General features: G+C 39.2%; 1 protein-coding gene across 1 annotated transcript in view; it reads right to left on the bottom strand.

The window, feature by feature from the left end:
* Positions 1-784: 784 nt before the first annotated feature.
* Positions 785-22,603, bottom strand: part of ERICH3 (glutamate rich 3) — a 103,253-nt gene continuing 81,434 nt past the window's right edge. Inside the window, exons 12-14 of the mRNA XM_047085212.1 lie at positions 17,026-17,475; positions 6,830-6,955; positions 785-3,150 (exon numbers count right to left, since the gene is read on the bottom strand). Of these exons, the coding sequence (XP_046941168.1) occupies positions 785-3,150; positions 6,830-6,955; positions 17,026-17,475 (2,942 nt within the window). The remainder of the gene's footprint in view (positions 3,151-6,829; positions 6,956-17,025; positions 17,476-22,603) is intronic.

Below are 22,603 nucleotides of genomic sequence, written 5' to 3'. Positions count from 1 at the left end.
ATCTAAAGTTCTAGTGAGACGATTGGGTGCATCTTTCCCCACTCTTTCAGTCTTCTGGAAGACATCTTTGAAATATCCTGAAAAATAATAAAAAGGATAGAACTATGAGTAAAATCACTCAGGGTAGTAGAAACAGGCACTTAAGGACATGAGGGCATCAAGGAATTAGCAGGAATGCAGGAAATGCTAAAAAAATATTTTTGGCCTTTAGTTACAATCTTCAATATTTTACATGTTTTCATAATTTGTATATATTTTTAATATCGTCATATTTTATAATTTATGCAATATCTATATTAAACTTCACAAAAGCTGCAGAAATGAAGGCAGAGAGCCCATCGCAAGGCAAATAATCACAGCCATCCTTTTAACCACTAAAAGGGAAATGAATTCGGGAATAGAGAGTGATTCTTCTTGTCTGTGGTACGTCCCTGTGGCCCATTCTCTTGATTTCATCTCTGGAGCCCCGAAAAGGAGCCACGGATTTCACCACTGCAGAGAGTTGTGCCCACAGAGCACAGTGTGACTCAGGGGCAAAAGGAGTAGAAATGGGTCGGGGGTGCATGTTGGCTCCACCTGGGCCTTACCCAGCCTCTGTCCTCCTGGGCTTAGGGTTAAGCAGCACAGAAGTGAAGCCGCTGTGTGCAGCTGCGTGCAAGGACTGATGAGGCTTTGAGCCCGCGGGGAGAGCAGGGGACCTCAGGTGGGGTATCTGTTTAGTCCTGCGAACAGAGCAGGCTTAAACTCACCTTCTGCCACAAAGTCTCTTAGGCCTTCATGTTGCTCAGGGAGACATCTGCGTTCTCACTTTCTCTTTCTCTGCACTGTAAACTGCTTGCTTCTCTTGGGTTTCAGGGCAATCAGGCTTTGCAAGGAGTGTTTCCACCCCCTGTAGACTCTCTCTCCCAGGCTCTGACTCCCTCCCTGGGGACATTCTCAGGCTGAATTCCTTAGCTGCACCCAACTCCTGCTCCCTGGCACAGCCCTCCAGGCCTGCCTCCGTGCCCACCGACTCCACTCCCTGCGTGGGATCAAGTCCCCCGCCCTCTGGATCCTGCCCTAGCTGTGGGGCCTTCCCTCCGGGATCCGAAGGGTCTCGTGGAGCCCCCACCCAGGTCCCTGTCACCATCTCCACGGCCGCCACCTCCCCCGTGCCCAGCGCTGTTTCCTCTACCACTTCCACCTTCTCTGCAGCTGCCATTTTCCCCGGTAAGTCATCCACTTCGTGCCGAGGCCCCTTGCCAGCAACATCTGACAAGGAGGAGGCTTTATTTGCCTCTGTTTTCCCCTCAGCCGTCTTCACATCTGCCAACACCTCCCTCTTCTCCTCGGTGGCCGTTCCTGCCGCTTCCCTTGGGTGGAGATCTTCATCAGCGATCGCCACTCCCCCTTGCAAACTCCCAGCCCCGTCTGTGTCCCCATTGGCCATCACTCCTGTCCCCAGGGGGCACTCTTCATTAGCCTCCTCTTCTGGGTCCCCACCCATAGCTTCTTCACTCAGCTCTTCTGCCTTCATGCAGTCTTCCTCAGAAACACCTTGGGTCATCACTGTGACCCCGGCTCCTTGCTGCCCCTGCACGGGCCCTTCCTTATCCCCGCCTTCCAATCCTGCCAGGCTATCTTGATCTTTGGCTGCACACTCCTGGGCCTCACCTGTAGCTGTGGTCATCACATGGGGCACCTGCCCCTTTCCCGCTAGCTCAGTTTCAGGAGCTCCTAACACCCCCTCCCCTTCAGGGCCTGGCCCCTGGTTCTGCCCTGAGGGAGCCCCGTCCTCCTGGGGGAGCAGCTCTGCTCTGTCTTTGGGCTCTGGGTCCTGGGCTTCCCTCAGTCTTTCCCCTCCTTCCTCTCTCCTCAGAGCTGTTGTGTCTTCCAGTGACTTTTCATCTGCGGGTGCCGCTTCAAACATGGTCACCTCTGTCTCTCTCAGTGAATCTCCTCCTTGCGGCCCTGTGTCTCCAAGTGATTCAGATGCCCCCATGGGTGCCTCACCCTCAGCATCACACTCCATTTCAACTGGGGGGACTTGTGTCTCTTCCTCAGGTGTCACTTCCTTCGCGGTTCCCTGCTCTTCCCCTTTAAAGTTTTGCTCTTCTTCTAAAATGTCTTCACCCTGATGTGCATTTGCCCTCCTCACCTCTCCGCTCTCAGATTCAGTTTCCTCCAGAGGTTCCTCTGGCCTCTCAATTTTCCTCTTCTCTCTTGCTACACCTAATTCCTTGGGTAACATTTCTTTCCTGTCATCTTCTTTATTAGATTCTGGCTCAGTCTCAACCTCCTCCCTTTCAGAATCTTCCTGACAAAGCTCTTCCAGGCTGTCCTCCACAACTCCCATCCGGGGAGCCTCAGCCTTCTCAGAAGTTGAGGAGCTCAAGGGTGTCTGCCTTCCCATAACTACCTTCCTTTCTTTGGCTGGTTCTTCTCCCCCAAGCACTGCCTCTTCTGAACCATCCTCTCTCTCAGATGCAGCATCTTCCATGGCTCCCAGGTCCTCTACCTCTGTAGATGCTTCCTCTTCACTGTTCATCACATCAGGCTTTTCAGGCCCTGCCTCACTCACGGCCTCCCCTCTCTCAGCCTCTCTCATTTCCGTTGTCACTGCCTCCCTCTGGGCTGCTGCCTCCTGCACACACTCTAAGTTCACAGCCGCTGCCTGGCTTGCAAACACTGTCTTTTCCGAGCCCTGCTCCTCTTCAGCAGTCACCTTCTCTGTCTCTAGCACTATAGGCAGCAAGGCCCCCCCTTCAGGAGCCTCATCCTGACCTTCATGTAGACCTCCAGAGTCTCCGGCTGCTTCTTTCCCCCTGGGGCTTACCTCCTCTTTACCCAGCCTCTTATCCCGTTCTGCTTCTGCCTCAGCCCCACGAGTTACGCCCTGAGGGATCCCTCTTTCCTCTGTAAACTCTTCTAAGGCTGGCTGCTCTGCTGTTGGCTTCCACTCCCCCAAGGGAACCTCATTAACCCCAGCTGTTCCCCACCGTGCTGCATCCCCTTTCCCTTCTATTGTGTCCACATCCCTGTGCTGGGCAAGTTCAGCTTCCTCCACTGCCTCTTTCTTCTCCAGTGTGTCCACTTCCGATGCAACTTGCTTGGATTCCTTGTTTGAGTTGAGTGGTACCCTTTCCTCCAACACAAAATTCCTATTCAGTGCTGCAAAATAAGGTTAGAAAGCAAGGTTGCTTTAATCAAAGTGCACAGGGAAGAGAGATTCTGTATAATCATACATGAGATATATATATATATATAATATCAAGGAGCCACTGATATATATAAAACATTTCCTCGATTCTAGGATGCCATCGACTACATCATGCACCATGGTTAAATAATGGCTCTTCGTGATGAAAAGAAGTGCTATCAATTTAATGGACACGTTGATATTAAAGGAAAATTGAATATCAGAAATGTTAAAAACAAACAAAACCCCCATATCTTACAGTAATCTCTCTCTCTCATGCACACACATACCCCTGCACACACACACACACACACCTCCTACTTTCATTTGAAATATTAGGACTTGCAGAAAAATACACAATAAGAAAAATAGTATTTCACTTCTTAGAAATCATTGTTCCCTATAGCATCATAATATGCCTGTCCTCGGCCTGTGTTTCTTGTACTCGTGTGGGCATTCGGCAACACAATCACAAAAATACAGTGTGAGCTGATTATTATCCCACACATTACTCCCACATTTTAAAGCTACTATATCTAGATTTAGTCATCAAATAACTTTATAGCTCAAGGTAAGACTTTTTACTAAAGACACCAATCTGTATTACAGGTCAGGATACCTCCCATCTAAGTTCAGAAACTGATTTGCCTTTGGCAAAACAGGATCACAGAACAAGACAGGACTTTGTAGTCTGGGACAAATTTCAACAAAAATAACCTTCTTGAAGTTATTTCGTAAGTTCTCATCCATAATTCCCTGGCAAATCTGGGTGTACTAGCCATCATGCTTCAATAAATGTAAGTTCAGTATGTTTCTTAAAAGCTTCAAATACATTTCTTACTATTTAACAAATACATGCATTTCTGTTGAAATGACCCACGCAAAATAAATAAAGGTATGCCATGCCAAATACCCAAAGCATTTAAATTTTTCATCTGTAGAATAATACTTAGGGAGATAAGAATTTCTAAAATGGTCATCTTAATAATTTCGCCATCAATCTAATCTTTTTCATTTATAGAGGCCCCTGGACTAGATACTATAGGTTATCACACCAGTGTGTCAACCTCCAAATTATATAAACTTATAAAGTGGGTAAATGTGTCTTCCTCATATTTTTTATTGCTTGGCTTTTTGGTTAGCCATCTAATCCCCACCGCCCACCCCACTGCCAACAATCTTCCAGAAACCTAAAGCCCTGATCTTCTTCCCTATTCTGATACCCCATTCAGGACTGTCTTACCATTCCATTTCCTAACACAAAACACAGCTGTCCTTTGTGGCATTTCCTTGGTCTCTTGCAGTTATTACAATAAGCCATTTTGAAGTAAGGCAGTGATAGCTGATATTACATTCCCCTTAAAAATATATTTGGAAGGTAACTTTTGATGTCTTCTTTCAAAGGAGTAGCAGAAATTTCAGGCCTGTCAGTAGGGTTGGTGCTGACTTTTATAGGTGGTCCTCAGCGTGTCACAGCAGTTATTTACTAAATTGTACCTAAAAGCTGCCAGAGGGAAATGTAGAGCCAAATGTTCATTCAGAGAACACGTAGCCAATTCACCTGAATTTTATTTCATTATTCATATTTCATTTCATCGGTCCATTGTATCTCATTATAGATTATTACTGGATTTAAAAAAATTAAATTAAAACAAAGTGTGTCAAGTCTCTTTAATAGTATATTTGTTGCTATTCAAATTCTTGCATGAAAGTATATTAATAAGTCAGTTATGAAAAACATTTAAATAAAATTCTCTGTTTTGCTAAGCTAGCCTTTAAATTTATGGATTAATTAAAGAACATTAAGGAAAATGGGGGAATAAAACTGCCTAGCCACCATATAATAATATACAGTGCCTAAATTCTGGGAGAGAAAGGGCTAATGGCATCCAGCTGAGCTATTATATGAACACGAACACCACGGGGGAGTCAGACATGACATTCCTGAGGTAAGAGAGAGAAAGTAATTGAAATCCTTCTAAGAAGTATCAGTATGAAAACATGACATGTTTTTGGATAGTAACATCATGGACTTTTGGGGGGAAAGGAATATAAGAGAGCAAGCAATATTCATAAACAGAGGCAATTTGATTTAGTGGAATGAGTGTGGACTTCAGGGTCAGATAGATCTGGACGAGAACATCAGCTCTGCCACTTCTATGTGTGTGAACTTAGGAAACAATACCTCTCTAAGCCTTCATTCTTCTATCCATAAAATGGGAATAGAAATGCTTGACTCACAGAATCCTTGTGATAGTAAACCGTAAAATGCTTAGCATAGTTTCTGGCACACAGGAAGCCCTGCCGAGTCTTCCACACTCCTCTTCCACTGCTTACAATAAACCAAATTTTCTTGCTTGAATCAGAGTTGATCAAGAACAACTGCCAGGCCCGCCTTGCAGAATGTCTGTGAGCACATTGGAACACCTCTGGTGGAATGCCCACCACAAAGGATTTGAATTCTCTAAGCCCTCGGGCTCCTTCTCCTATAACTTGTCTGCTGCATGTTCAAGCATCACTGGCCCTCTCCACATTACTCAGGGGGAACTGGAGCTCAGGGAACTGGCATATGTGCAAATATCCTTGCTACCATTTATTGTGAGTAATAATGTCCTTTTTCTCTGACCCAGGAGACTTGTGTCTTCTGCTAGCACCATGAAACCATGGCTGGCAAACTTGTTTGCTTGAAAATGGGGTAAAATCTCAAATAACCTCACAGTGCTTAATGACTGTCATTAAAAATTAGAAGTGGGGGGGGGGAGGAGGGAGTGGGCGCCTGGGTGGCTCAGTCGGTTGAGCGTCTGACTTGGGCTCAGGTCATGATCTCACGGCTCGTGAGTTCGAGCCCCGAATCAGGCTCTGTGCTGACAGCTCAGAGCCTGAAGCCTGCTTTGGATTCTGTGTCTCCCTCTCTCTCTGCCCCTCCCCCGCTCATGCTCTCTTTCTCTCTCTCTCTCTCAAAAAGAAATATTCAAAAATTAGAAGTGGGGGTAATGTGACCATAGGATGAATGAAATGAATAACCCCTCCCCCTATAAATACATACATAAATTCAAATCAGGGTGGTTTTAAAAAGCCTGCTACTAAATATGGGTAAACCTGATTTCAAGGACATGGGATGTTTGCCCCAATGCATAGGAGTCATCGTGTGTTGAGTCACTCTAATTGGAAATCTTGCAGCTGGAATACTCACCACCAAGAGCCAAGTCATATGCTGATGGCAACAAATTCTTCCCCAATTTTAAAAAATAAGGAGTTCAAATAAACCATTATGAAATGTGCCTTGGCTCTCCGGGTCTCCAGTGGGTCAGTTAGGCAAATCTTCCTCTCTAGTCAACTGACTGGGAGGCCGACTACGAAATAAGACTGATCTGAAAATCCCTACCAATATTTTGTTTTATAATCTAAAGTCTTTTTTCCCTCCAAGCTAGGCACCAATGCATTCAAAAAAGAATAATAACCTTCATATCTGATGTCAGCTTTAAAGCTCCCCTAAGGCCTCTCAACCACCTCCTGCCATCAAATTCATTAGTTGAAAAGAAAATAAAGGTGGAAGAAGGAGGAAGCAAGGGTCGGAAGATGAAAGATGGAAACGAGGCTGTCTTGCAGAGGATTTCTAAAGGTCTTTCCTAGGTAATGATGTGCCCTTACCTGCACCTGTGTCAATCTCTGGCTTCCTCCAGTGCTTCTCCTCCTCGTCTGTGCTGCTAACACCAGGCTCTGTGTCAGAGTGACAGTGGCAGCCAGGTTCCACAGCTTCTGCTACAATCTGCCCAACTGATTGGAGATCACATGAGATATCAAAAGGCATAAAAACAGGTCATGGGAACATTGCTGAGCTATTTCATATCATTTCAACAAGTGGGGTTAATTTTAAAGCATTCACATTAAAATGTGACCTTGATTTTAAAATCTATTAAGATTAAATAGCTTCCAAGCCATAATTTCAAAAGCACAATGGAAGATCATGAAGTACAGAAATCCATGCAAAGAAGTACTTCAAACAAAAAAGACAATAGCCAGAAGCAGTGACAGATTTGGCAAATGCACATGCAATGAAAAGATTTAAAAAGAGGTTTAGTTGCCTTTTCCTTTCTAGAAATACGTGTTATGGCTTTTATAACACCAATCATCACTGCTCTTTGAAATTGCTGAAACTACCAGAGCTGACTATACTATGAACATTTCATCCATTAGATTTTAGTGACTTGACCCCAATACTCGTTCCATGTGGACAGAGCAAAAAAGGCTATTGCATGATTCCTATATATTTGACAATAAACGCTGTTGTAGAAATTCCTGTTATCTGCAGCTGATTACTAGTCATGGAACTTCAGAAACACAACAACCTAAGTTCAAGTCCCATATTCCATACTAACTGTGTTACCTTTGGTAAGTTCTTTGACTTAAGCCTAAGCCTCAGTTTACCCATCTGTCAAAAAAGATACTCAGTGGTTATTGGAAGGATTTAAAAAGCAATATATGTAGAGCATGCTTATCTTTCACTTATTAGCAGGTGCCTAAGCATTTAATAAATAATAGCTATGATGTTGATGAGCATGTCTATTATAAGTATAACCACCCAATCTGGTAGGATTCTAGGCAACACTGTAATACCAATTGTCTTTAGCTTCTGACATGTTCCTGTCTACATCCCTTGCCTATCATCTGATGATCCATGTTCCTAAATCCCTCACATCTACCATTATGCCACCTTCTGGTTAATTAAAGCTCACTGGAATAACACTAGACCTAGATCTGCCCTCCCAGATAATATCTCCAAAATACCCTTTCCTTCTTCTCTCCCCCTCCTCCCCTCCTACCTCCCTCTATATTTCTCTCTTTCTCCCCCTCCCTCCCTTCCTCTCTCCTTTCCTTCCCTCTTTTCTTTCTTACTTTTTCTCTTTCTTTCCTCTTACGTATTCTGATTCAATTGACCCAAAGACTATACTTCAAGAACAGAATTAGAATGTGGTCTCTTGCTCACCTTAAGGTGAATTGCTAAGGGGTAGTTACTTACTGATCCATCTGTGTTTGGAAGCAAATAATGAAATGTCTGTGTCATGTGGCTTTGGGGGGAAAAATGGAATGACTTAACTTTATTAATCTTAAGAGAACAAGCATGAAAGTGAAAATAGGTGCATCAAATAGTTCAAATAGGTATTCTGTTTAAAAATTTTTTGAACATCAATTTTCCTCATTCATCCAGTATGCCAAATAAAAAAGTTTTTTACAACAATATAGTTTAGAGATGACATCAACTCATGACAATTAGATTATAGTTGGGTTTGTTATCAAGTCAATCTTTATTTTAGGAACATAGTACATATAAGCTAAATATCATCTTGCCCACTATAATAATGTTAACAGTATATAACTAATGAGTTTAAATAAGCAGTGTTTTATGTCCTGGTGTATAAATTTGCTTGGCTGATTTCTTAAATAGAAATCCCAAAGACGGTGGGACAGGAGGATGGGAGCAAGTCTGATTTCATAGCAATTACTTGAAGCTTTGTTTCATCAGAGCCAATGAGACATCTGGGTTTTTTTCTAAGTAACCTGTAGACTATAAAGGAATATGGCTTATTATATAAATATGGAGTCATTAGGTTGTACACCTAAAATAATATAATGCGCATCAATTATACCTCAATAAAAATTTTTAAAGAAATATGGTTTACAATAATAGTAATAAAAAACAATGATTAAAATACACAATTAACAACTATTGAACCAAAGACTATTCTAAGAAGCCAAAAGGTATTAGCATAATGTGGAAATGACAACTCACTCAGAATGGACAGTGAAGCATGTAGTCACTCTGTCTCAGGACTGTCATCAGCACCTGGCCACGTCTGCTGGCTTGCCCCTGGAGGGTTAGGCTTTGGAAGTAGATGAGAAGGCTTTTGGAAGTAGATGTATAGTTAGGTGATGCCTGCTTCAGATTTAGCAAGAATGGGACCCTGGCCTGAGCATCAAGGACTTATTAGGTATGAGACCAGAAAAGGCCTCACTTGGTCATTTTTTCCTCAGATGTTCTGAAACTGAAACTTAAAAGCAAGAACTTGGCCAGGGTCTAACCTTGAGGGTTTCTACACAGAGGAAAGGACTGTGCATGCTGATCCCTGGCACCAGCAATGTGACACATCACTTTGTGTCCTTAACTACTTAGCTCTTCACCCCCCGAGGCTCCTCTCCTTCCCTCTCTCTAAAGATGACCATTAAAAGCAAAGGCAACTGTCAGTTCTCATAGCCTTCATAGCAAAATAGAAGAGGCTCACACAGAGAATTTCTTAGAAAAGCACCTTTTCCACTCAAATGATGTAGAATATTTTAAGATGTTTTTTAAATACCAAAATATTATCTGATAATGTGAGCTTTTTCATTATGAAAACATTTTAAAATAATATATACAATACTTTCCTTAACTAGGGAAAAATTCTTACCTAAAACCTTAAAAGACTATAAAGTACCAAAAAGAAAAAAAAAGGGGCGCCTGGGTGGCTCAGTCAGTTAAGCATCTGACTTCCACTCAGGTCATGATCTCTCAGTTTGTGAGTTCGAGCCTTGCATTGCACTCTGTGCTGACAGCTCAGAGCCTGGAACCTGCTTCAGATTCTGCGTCTCCCTCTCTCTCTGCCCCTCCCCTGCTCACGCTCTGTCTCTCCCTCTCAAAAATGAATAAACACTAAAAAAAATTTTTTTAGGTGGATTAAAAAGAGTGGGTTCTGTGTCTTTGTCTCTCTCTGCCCCTCCCCCACTCATTTCTCTCTCTCTCTCTCTCTCTCTCTCTTTTGAAAATAAATAAAACATTAAAAAAATATCCTAGTTTCACCATTCAGAACTACTAGTTAACATATGGGTGAATCTATGTATTTTTTTAGCCTCCTCTTAGTATAGATAGCATTTTTACCGCCATTTTATTCATTTACCAATGTATTGTGACTATTTCCACATATCATCAAATAAAAAAAGATTCTTCAGTAACTGCATAGAATGTTCTAAGTTTTTACTAAAATTTGGCTAACCAGGGGTGCCTGGGTGGCTACACTGTTTAAGCGGCAACTTCAGCTCAGGTCATGATCTAGTGGTTCACGAGTTCGATCGAGCCCCGTGGGCTCGAGCATCGGGCTCTGTGCTGACAGCTCGGAGCCTGGAGCCTGCTGCAGATTCTGTCTCCCTCTCTCTGCCCCTCCCCAGCTCATTCTGTCTCTCTATCTCTCTCTCTCTCTCTCAAAAATAAATAAAACATTAAAAAAAATTGGTTAACCAACTGCCTGCTGTTAAATTTTGAGTTATTTCTATTTGTGCGTGTGTGTGTGCGTGTGTGTGCATGTGATTAGAAAGCTATTTTAAATACCACTTATAATCATTTTTGTATCTTTTTTCTGACTATTCCCTTAAGGCAAATTCTTGGAATTGGAATTGCTGGCTCAAAGAGCGTATTTTTAGAAGCTTTGATACATGTTTTTTATATGTTCTTCAAAAAATGAGGTATCAAAACTAACAACTTCACCTGTAATGATGAAAGGCCGTATGTCCCCATGCTTTGCCAACAATGCCACATCTCCTCCAATTATTTCTATATTTGATAATTTTGTAATTGAAAAGTGGTGACAAGAATAGAGTTTTCACTATTAGTAGGCAAGCTTTCTAAATACATTCCTTCTTCTCTGCTTGTTTTGAAACAAAATAAACTGATCCCATCTGAAAAAATGCTAATAATCTTGAACATTTCAGAAGCAGGAGAAAGTTTTGCTAAGAACTTCTCATCTTAATTTTAAGAAGGTATGAAGTCCATAAAGGCTTGGATAAACATATCCAAGTTTATCCCAAGTTGCGGGTCACCTTGAATACCATCCGTGTGTTTCAATCGTTCTTTGCGTGGCCAATCAATTACGTTCCCAGCTAGTCACCATGACAAACTTCATGACTAACACCATCTACCTACACAGTAAAGATGCTCCTGTGTTACCTCCGGCATTGAAACATGGCCCACACAAACCCAGGATTAATTACAAACTCAAGACCACAGCTGTTCGGAGATAACAGCTGCAGAGAGCTAAAGTCTGTCTTCCACACAGTAGCTAGAATAATCTTTCTAAAACTTCCAGATCATGGCATCTGTACGCTAAGACTTTTCCAGTGGTTTCCTACCTCAGAATAAAATCCTCCCTTTGGCATACAAGTTTCCTCCCCCCCACCCACCTTACCCCCATCATCTTCCCCCACTTTCTGTCTCTCCCATTCTGATCCTGTCACACCAGCCTCCTTTCTGGACCCTTCACTCAGCAACTATGCTCCCCATATTTAGAGTTTCAATTTGTTATTCCCTCTGCTTCCTGTGCTCTTTCTTCAGATGACTACCCCTTTCTCAAACCATTACTCTGCCCTCTTCCCCTGATTTATTTTTCTTCTACACTTAGTCCAGGATACCTCATTACTTGTTAATTTTTTTACTTCTCAGGTATATCTCTCACTACAACATAAACTCCGATACGGGCAGGGACTTGATGATGTTCACACCAAGAACAGTGTGGCATAAAGCAGATAACCAAAACATATTTATTGGCAGACGAAATCTATTGGAACAAATAACTGTGTGCTTTCACAATTCATCCAGAAATGGTATTTGGACTGCAAATCATAATACATGATTGTCTTGTTCTCTCATCAGGACCATCTAACTTGCCTGCATGATGATCAAACTGAATATTACTTTAGCCATAACATTATTTAAGTTTATATTTCCTAGCCAAGCACTATGACATCTTCCCATTTACATATAAATATATATTTTACTTTATATTACAGTACTCTATTCTTAATATTTTATTTATATTCGTGATGTATAAATTATATTAACCTCACAAATTAATCTACCTTAATTGTTCCGCCATTACAACATAAAACAAAGATCGTGCCATAATGCATTAATACAGCTTAAACTAAAAATAACAGAGAAAAATAACACATAAAAATAACACTGTGCCCTATCATATTGAATTACTTCCCAAGGACACTATCTCATTGTAGCTAGCAATTATAATCTTTCACTTTACCCACTTCACTGCATATAACACATCTTTTATATCAATTCATCTGATTTGTTGGTGACAAAGCCCAGTTAACAATGTGAGATACAACATAGAAGGAAAATATCACTTTACGTTATCAATCTGAAAGGTACGTAGGCACTGAATATAGGACTTTACTACTTTATCCACTGCTTTGATTTTAGGTAAAAACAATTCAGATTAAGTTGTGTTACTTTGGACACTACAAAACATCATTAACTGAATGTAATTTTTATAGCCCACAGACCTATTCTTAACATAATCACGGTTTTTATTCTAAATCTGGTTGAAAATGATTAATTTGGCACCATACAAATATGAGAGATAATCTTCTACACGTTACCTCAGCTCCCATTTTGACCTAAGGTTCTAATCAGAGATCTAAGTAAAATAGTACACATTTCAATCTTTACCACGCCTTCTAATCTAATTTACATAAGCTGTGTTTTGCAGCATAGTCACCTGTGTGACCTTCACTTCAAGCATTAACTTCGGTTCCATCCCTCTCTCCCTGAGCCATCTAACTGAAGGCTCAATTAAGAAAAAGGAATTAGCCATAACCTCTTTGCTTGGCATCAAGCAAATCAGGACCCAGTTTATTTTATCTGAAATTTTCTTAGAATGTTTATTCATGTAAGGGTCTTTGAGACTATTTATGACTTCTCTTAATCTGTTATTTTAAGTATTTACAAATTCATTGTATCATTTCCTTGTATATACTTAAAACATCAGCACCCAAGAGTTATAATCTATGCATCCTTGAATTTTGATAGTATTAATCCTTCTACATCATTCTGAACATTTTACATGTTTTTTTGTTTGGCTGTTTTTTGTTTTTGTTTTTTTTTAGTCTATCAATGTTTTATTTTCTACCCTACTTTATTATCTTTGTCTCTGGGCCTCCATAACCCAGAAATTTTGTCCTTTTGTGGAAGATGGGTCATAGAACAAATCTACCCATTCTTGCACAGAAGGCAACATATTTTTAAGAAAATTTGCAAAGTTATAAAATAAGCAGTACGATGGAATACTATGTATAGTAGATAAGAGTAAAATACAGTTATGTGCAATGATATGAAAAGATGTTGAAGACACAGTACTAAGTGAAAAAAAAGCAAGTTGTAAAACAAAATGTATCATTTCCATCTGTATGTAAAAATAATATATGTATATATGTAATACATACATTCATTTATATATGTGTATAGAGAGAAATTTTTCTGGAATCAGACCTAAAAAAATATTCTCCACAGTTATGACTCTGTCGCATGGGAAAGAGTAGAGGGAGAAAAGGAAAACTAGCTTTCATTTCATTTTCTTTTCATTTTCTCTGTCCCATATTGTTTAAACTTTTCAACCAGGCTTTTGTAAAAAACACATTTTATCAAAAGCCTTAAAATGTAATCCAGAAATTACACTTTTTGGAACTTATCCTAAGAAAATAACTATAGGCTTTAAATTACCCTAGGTAATAAGATACTAAAGTCCTATTAACAATAGTGACAATAGGAAAAATATAAATATCAATAATCGGGTAATGATTAAATTATATGAAAACCACAAAACGGGATAACACACAGACATAAAACATATTTGTAAAGATTACATAATGACATAAAAATGCTTATGGTATAACATTAATAATAAAAAGCAAGATAAAACGTTTTATAAAAAATATGACAACGTAAACGTAAGTTTGTAAACCCAAAGTTTAGAAACTGACCAAATGTTGAAAGTAATTCCTGTGTGTGTGCTGAATCTATGGGTCATTTTTTAAAATCTGCTCTTCTCCATTTTCTAACTATTATTTCATAAGCTATTAATAAAAAATAAACACTAACAGAGAGTCTTAGTACATGTGTTAAAGCCTAAGAAAGATTAAAAAAGTCACAAACCTTGCCATCTAGTGTTGAACCTGCCTTAATAAAAAGGTAACAGGGGCACCTGGGTGGCTCAGTCGGTTAAGTGGCTGACTTCGGCTCAGGTCATGATCTCGCGGTCCATGAGTTCCAGCCCCGCGTCCGGCTCTGTGCTGACAGCTCAGAGCCTGAAGCCTGTTTCAGATTCTGTGTCTCCCTCTCTCTGACCCTCCCCTGTTCATGCTCTGTCTCTCCCTGTCTCAAAAATAAATAAAACGTTAAAAAAATTTTATAAAAAAAATAAATAAAAATAAATAAATAAAAAGATAACAAAATGCTTTAGAATTATAGATGTTATCAAATCAAGAGTACAGACTTCTCATAATATTTAAGAAAAATATTTAAGATAAATCTACACACTTTTCATTTCACACATCTGGAAAAAAATAAACCACCTCACTTTCTTCCAAGTGGCATAATCCTAGACTAATGTTTCTGCTATTCCATCCATCATCTAAATACAGCCTGCATTATATGCATCTTACTTTTCAGAAAGATGTCTATGTACACAAGTCCAGGCAAACAATCTATTTGTCTGAAATGGAGGTAAAAGAAGTAATAATAGCATCAATGTTACTAATGAACTTTAACATCTCTACCTTTTTTGAGCAGCAGCTTGTCAAATCGTACAAATTTCCTAGATTATACATTGTATGCTCCAGAAATGAGCAATGAAATCCAAGATTGAAGACTTGAATTATTTTATAAAAGGGTTTCAAATTATTTTAACAAGAATCTTAACTCTTATATGAAAAAATCCTTTTGAAAATCCCAGGGGTCTGTGTTATAATCCCAGGGCAGAAGATGGCAACCTTTTTCTATTTAGGGCCAGGGGATAGTGAATTCTTAGGGCTTTGTGGGCTATACGGTCTCTGCAGCAATGATTTAACTCTGCCCTTGCAATGCAAAAGCAGCGTTAATAACAAACAAATGAGCATGGCTCTGTCGCAGTAAAACTTTATTTTCTGACCCTGAAGTTTGAATTGAATTGAATTTTTATGTCACTACATATTAATATCCTTTTGATTTTTTCCAACCATTTAAAAATTTTAGGGGCACCTGGCTGGCTCAATCAGAGGAGCATGCGACTCTTGATCTTGGGGTCATGAGTTTGAGCCCCAATGTTGAGTGTAGAGATTACTTAAACAAATAAATAAATAAATTTTTTAAATTAAAAAAAAAAATTCTTAGCTCACTGACAATACAAGAAAAAATAAAAGTGGTAGGCCAGATTTGGCCTGTGGGTGGAAGTTTGTCAAGTTGTTCATTCCAAAATTATTCAAATTTGCTACATAACACCATCTGAAATGTTTTTATTGTCCTCCATTCCATCTTAATAATCATACCTAACCTTAAAGCCTTCCTCAAAAGAATCCTTCACAAAAACGTTCAAGGTGTGCTTAACCAAATGGGACTTTCCCCCTCTTTTGAAATGCCATAGCATTTGTACCCTCTCTGGTTTTACGAATGACTACTTACTGACCTTTGTCTAATTATTGGCGTGCCAAGATTTCCCCTTAGCATTTCATGGCAGGTACCCTCTGTTTCACATTACACATTTCTTATTGACCATGGTGTCCTGCACATAGTAGAAAGTTAATGATAATGATTGAATTGAAAGATAACTATTCAACATCTTCAATTCCTATATGTAGGCCACAGTGGTTTCATTACAGCTTTTAAGGTCCTATAAATGTTAGAAACATTAAAAGTGTTCATAAGTTTTAAGCAGATGAATTTTAGTAATACTAAAATATGAGCACAGATTTTATCTTGGAATTAAGAAGAATGCCCACTATGTTGGCAAAGGAGACAGATGAGAGGGAGCAGGGAACAGAGAGAATTACAGGCCACAGGATCTGTGTGAAAGCCAAATATCTGGCAGGTCCAGCTGTCCACAGGACACAACTTGGTCCCTTACCTGTCCTACTAAAGTTGAGAAAGACATCAAACTTTCCACATGTCTAACATCCTGGGACCTGATTACTGTGGGACACTCTCCACTCTTCCCGTGTCAGATGGAACTATGCTGCATACTCACTCAGGAACCCCTGGGTCAGGAAGTTACTCAGTTTCAGAGAAGAACTCAAAGTAAAGTTAGGGGTTTTCTATGAAATTTTCATATTTTTATCTAAATTTAAATTCCTATTGCACAGATACAATAGACAATCTTTAAAATATGGAACTACTGTGCTTGAATTCAAATCCTAGGAATGCTTCTTATTAGTTGCATAATCCTTGACAAGTTATTTAACCTCTCTGAGACATAATTTTGTCACCTATGAGAAAAGAGATGATGATAATAGAACCTAACTATGGGGATATTGGGCTATTACGGGGAGTAGATGAGTTAATATATGTAAGTGTTTAGAACTGGCACATAGGAAGTACCTACCAATGTTAGCTGTGTGTGTGTGTGTGTGTGTGTGTGTGTATACGTATATGTGTGTGTGTGTGTGTGTATATATATATATATATAAATGCATATATAGCTAAGAACAAATAGTATTCCTAGTATTAAATAACCTCTAAAAAGCCACACATACCCTTGCCTTCAGACACATATTGTGTTTTATTTGATTCTTGAAAGAGAATTACCATAAGAAGGAATTTACAGAAAATAGGAAACAAGCTATATAAGGTTTATCAAGTAATTTTTAAAACGCAATAGAAGAAAAACAGCAAGCTGAGTGTACATGTATGATTATGTGATGAAGAGAGAAATAAGAAAATAATTGAATGACTCTGGCATTATCACAATAGTATTTCCCAAGCTTTGGCAGAATGCAATGACCAAAATCAGCTTCCATGCATGGGAACAATGGCAGGTCAACTCAATGGCCATACTTACCACCTTTCTCCACCCTATAGGGACCTGCCTTTTTGTCCTTCACCTTAGCAGTGCTTCCTTCCCAAAGCTTACTTTTATCCTTTTCTTTTTCTTCCTTGGAAACATGTTCCCTGGACTTCTCAGATATGCCCTCTGCAATCACTTGGGTTCCTTTCTCCATTTCTTCTTCAAGAACATTCTCCAAGCATTCCTCTATTGGCAAAGGCTTGGTTTCTACATCTGCTGTCATTATTTCTTGGTCTTCAATTTCAACTTCTTGGGAATCCTCAATTGGAAGGCAGGATTTTCCTGCCTCATCATTTTCACTCGACTCCTGAAAAGATGAACTTCTGGAACTTTTGTTTGGACTGTTCTCAGTGTGGGCTTCCCTATCCCCCAGTGTGGATTCATCTTCACTGCAACTAGAGCATGGGTGACTTCTGGATGAGGACGATGAAGCAGGTTTTATATCTAAAAAAAAAAATTATGATATCATTGTTTTTCCATTAAGCAATTGGTTTAATTGTGGGAATTATGTTAGCAACAATCAAACTAAAATTTTTTAATATAGGTTAATAGACTTGATACCCTTTTCAAATAGGTTGTGCATAATTATCAAGATAAAAATCTATGTAATCTGTGAGTCTCCAGAAGTTTTCAATAGGAAACCACATCTAACTGAAAACCAACTGTATTTATTTATTTATTTATTTATTGAAAGCCATTTTATTGGAAAACATTTGTAAGTATCTATTTCATTGTAGAAATAACCGATTAATCTTTTATTTAGTAAGAGCACTTATTTCATTATCATCCTTGGTAGCCACAGTATTCTCTGTGCGTAAAATTTAAATTTGTATCTACTGTAACATCCACCATATCCAGCTAGCAAGGTGTACTAGAAAGATCTATGTGTTTGCAAACTACCAAGACACTTTAAAAATATTTTGAGGTGATGCTTCTGTGTGTGTGTGTGTGTGTGTGTGTAGGAGGAGATGTTGTCTGATCTCAGGTTCCCCCAAAAGCAGACCCTGAAGTCAGGATTCATGAGCAAGTGATGTATTAAGGATATGCTCCAGGAGAAACTCTTACAGGAATATTAGAATTTTTCCTCCCTCAAGGAAGGAGTTGGGCTTTCATATTCTGCTCCAGTCAGACATGGCTACTGGCCACCCCAGGGGAAGGTAAACTCCTTGGCACTTTCAGGTGCTTTGCACCTGTGGGTGAAGCAGCTCCATGGCCCAGGACTGTCCTCTAAAGAAGTATCCTCTGAAGAAGGTAGAGAGTGCAGGAGCTGGGAGACATGCACATGGAATCAGTAAAAGGGATTGTAGGAGACTTAGGCCGTAATGCTGATGTAATGCAACAGACACACAGTCTAGAAACTAACCGAAGCCCAAAATGTGCTTACTACCCAAAAGCACTTTCAAAAATCTCCAAGAAAGCAACATACACACTGAATCTCTGTAAGGAAGATGCACATCCTGAAAGTCATGGCATATGCTGTGGGCCAGAGAAAGACAAACTTGCTTTTGAGTTTTTAATCAACAGATCTGTGTTAACAATTGTTTTTTACAGAATATATTTTCAAATGAAATATCCTACACTTAAAAGCTTCCTAGGTTTCTTGTTTTCTCTGTGTTCTCCTTACTCTTTTCTCTGTTTCTTTTATTTCTGCTTGGCAGCTACACAGATGGCTCTAGCAGCTGATGCAGACTTTAAGGGAAGAAATACCTGTCTTTACTCTTATCCTTCTCCTTCACACCCTCCAGCCCAAATGGCTCTCCGTGACAGGGCTTAGAATTTTAAGTATAGTCACAGAGACTTATCAGAGTTTCCACAAAGATTTGAGAGATGCTACACAGCGGTAAAAAAACAAACTCTAAAAAGCCTTTAAGCAACACAACCCCTTAAGCACAATTCCATTTGTTCTTATCTCCCAACTACCTTGACAGGCACCAGTTGACCACTGTTTTCCAAGGAAACGCATACTTGAACCACTCTTTATCTCCATTTTATAAAATCTGGATATACCATCTCTCAGTAGGGAGCACAGCAGATCAAGGACAACTGTTCTCTATCTTATTTGTCCCAATTCAGACACTCTAGGGAGTATGATCTCCCTCTCTCTAAAGCATCTCATTTTTTTTTTAAAGGAAAAGAACTCCTATTTGCTAGTTGTTCAATCAGTAGCTTTCATTAACTGCACAATTAGCTAGAAGGCCATATTATACTTGTTCTGCACTTCCGAAAATATCCGTGTCTACCATCTTAATATTGATATAATGGCTCTGACTTTTGGCTCTGAGAGTTGTCCACATAATAAAAAAAAAAAATGAGCGTTCCTCTACTTTTCTTTAGTAGCTACCTTTCTTTAGCTTCTATTAATTGTGTTACTTTAATTCAAAAGGCTGGAACACACTCTGGCTCATTTTGAGCCAGTCCCGTAGAGAAGAGAGATCAGGAGAATGAATGACCTTCAAGAGGCAAGGGTACCTGACCTCCCATATAAACTCATTTCAGTTTTCCAATTTCTCTCTAACCTTGCCGTACAACTTAGTTTCTGTCTCATTCCTTTATCTCATTTTCATGCAGACACTGGGGCAAGACTTTGCCTAAAAAAAAAAAAAAAAAAAAAAAAAAAGCTCAAAATGTTTTAGGGCCATGGACTGGGATTTTCAACACTAATTTTATTTATTGTCTTAGAAATGAAGCAAATTTTTATATAGAAATTTTTGCCTAAAAGAACTTTTTACATAAAAGAACTTTGAAGGAACATATGTAATTTTTTTTGTCATTAGTAGGGAAAAAATTAGCTTGAAGTCATGTTAGTAAGCAACTCTGCCTCCCACCCAATTCTATTTGTCTCTCTGGTGCTCCCTCCAGGTACTGATGCTGAAAGAATCTGCTCTTGGTGTTACGGTAAAGAAATGATCTACACTCGTTGCCCAAATCTTTGGCCAAAGCCAGCATGTGTGGTACTCTGATTCCATATCATAAGCAGGACCTCTCACTTTCCACTCTGCCCATTCAGTCAGTCTCCACATCCTTCACTGTCTTCTCTTTTCATGTCATTGATAACTATTCCTTCTTCTGTATCACTACTACTTCACACAACATGAGACTGAGAGAAAATAACATGTCCTCCTGTAAGATAAACCTTGGTGTTTCAATCATGACTCAGCTACTTACTAGCTTTGACTTTGGCTATTCCACTTAACCTCTCTAGGCTTCTGTTTTCTTGCCTATAAAATGGGGCGAATTCTACTTATTTCTCTCTGTAAGTCATTGTAGAAATCACATGACACAAAATTAACATAATCAAATTGAATAATGATTTCTTTATGACTTCTAGTCTTTCCCCCTCTATGAAATCATCCATGTTAAGTATAGCTTAATACATTTCTGTCTTGTGATTTCACCCTGTGTTATATGAAGCATAGTAACTGCAGCTACCAATTGCTTAGAAAAAAAAAAACACAATAAAACCTGATCATGGTTATGCACCTACTGTGTACCAAAAAATGAGGTAAATACTTAACAAACATCTCACTTAATCCCACGGAATAGCTATCTTCTTTTCTAGATCTAGAAAGTAAGGCCCAGAGAAGTTAAATAATACCCAATGTCCATTAGCTATAAAGTAGCAGGTTTTGCAAAACATTTTTTTTTAATGACCCACTGTAGTAAAGCCAAGACCACTCTTCTTGCCAAAAGGCCTTCAAACAGACAGCATCCACTGTCATGGACCTACTATTGCTTTTCTTAACTAACTCTCTACTGTCAGCACCCTAGAACAACAAATAAAAAATAGATCTTTCCAAAACATCTGAACTCATGGAATTCAATCTGTCTTCCTTTTATATCTCTAGTGGTCATTCTCCATTTTGGCCACTGTGTATATATATATATATATATATATACACACACATATATACAGTAATCTCCACTGTTTATACTGCCTGCCTAGCCAAATCAATACACACATGAACAAGGGTGCCGACACTCACACATCCACAGTCAACACCAGTCTCACAAATTCATGAGGAGCTATGCTCTCCCCTCTCATAACTGAGGCGCTGAGTTGTTTACCTTTCTACCCACTTACATAGATTCATTCATTAAATGCATATGGTGCACCTCTTACTTTTTAATTTTTAATGTTTATTTATTTTTGAAAGAAAGACAGAAAGACAGAGTGTGACCGGGGAGAGGGACAGAGGGAGAGGGAGACACAGAATCGAAGCAGGCTCCAGGCTCTGAGCTGTCAGCACAGAGCCTGACATGGGGCTCAAACCCACAAACTGCGAGATCATGACCTGAGCCGAAGTCGGATGCTTAACTGACTGAGCCACCCAGGTGCCCCGAACATGGTTCTATTATAGTTTAAATTCACCATTTTCTCCATTAGTGTCCTGATTTTAACTACTTTGTTTTGGGTTTACTAGCATGAAACCCTATGGACACTTTAAGAAGTGCATAAACTCAAATACGTAAATTCAGTTAATAATGTAGATCACCCCAGTAACATACCATGCATCCCAACCCAATGAACCCAATACTCTTTCGAACTCTAATACAAATTGCTTCTCTCTCCCATTCTTTAGTCTGAGGGTTCACAGAAAAATCTGCATAGGCACTGTTCCTACTGTCTTCAAATTGGCCACGACACATGAGTTTATACATCCTGCTCATACTAATAGTTCTATCTTGATTATACCCATGAGTTCATAAAACTGTTTATATTTTATATTAGATACTATGATTTAGTCAATAGTTTCATATACAATAATGCCTAACTAGGCAAGTGCTTTGTACTCATAAATATTATCGAATGAACGTATGCTTAAGAAAATAAAACTAGAAGTCATTAAATTCTAGCTATGAACACTAACTAGTTATTTGTCTTAAGGGAGACCACATGTCCTCACACTGATAAGTCATTACTCAATTCATCAATGAGACAAATATATGCATTACCTTGTAAGAATAAATATCTATAGGTAAATACAACTCTGTTAGGGGGAGAAGAAAAAATTAAAAAAAAATTAAAAGTTTCTCCATATGTACCTTTAATTGCACTTTTTAAAACACTGAAATGAATACTTAAAATACTAGGAATATAATCAAATCCTGTGTCACACTGTCCTGCCTAAGTCCTTTTATATTTATCATTAATCTACTCCATCAGCCATATATTCCACAAGACTTTACTGGGTGTCTTCATAATGTCTTTGTTGTGTACAAGGCAGATTCAAAACTGTAGAGAAATACCTCATAGGAAAGTATTTTATGTGGACTAAAAGATGAGTCTGCATTTAAATATTCACCTGAAAGCCATGCCTTCTTGCTTCAACAATCAAAAAGTGAATATGGATTGAGGAATTCTTGCCATTCAGAAAAACTAAAGTTTGACTAATCATGTAAAAAACCAACCAACCAACCAACCAACAAAAAACCCACACATATAGAGTCTGACCAGAAGGCCACCTACAATCTTCCCCTAATCTTCTCTGCTCCAAGGAGCAGTCAAGTTACACTGAAGTCCACAGAATGTGGTTTCACATCACTTATAATTCAACACGGAGGGAGGAGTCTT

The sequence above is a fragment of the Lynx rufus genome, unplaced genomic scaffold, assembly GCF_022079265.1.
Source record: "Lynx rufus isolate CCGP_SWC_20201006 ecotype Redwood Valley unplaced genomic scaffold, mLynRuf1.p SCAF_2, whole genome shotgun sequence".
Lineage (NCBI taxonomy): Eukaryota > Metazoa > Chordata > Mammalia > Carnivora > Felidae > Lynx > Lynx rufus.
This window is presented reverse-complemented; position numbering and strand designations above follow the sequence as displayed.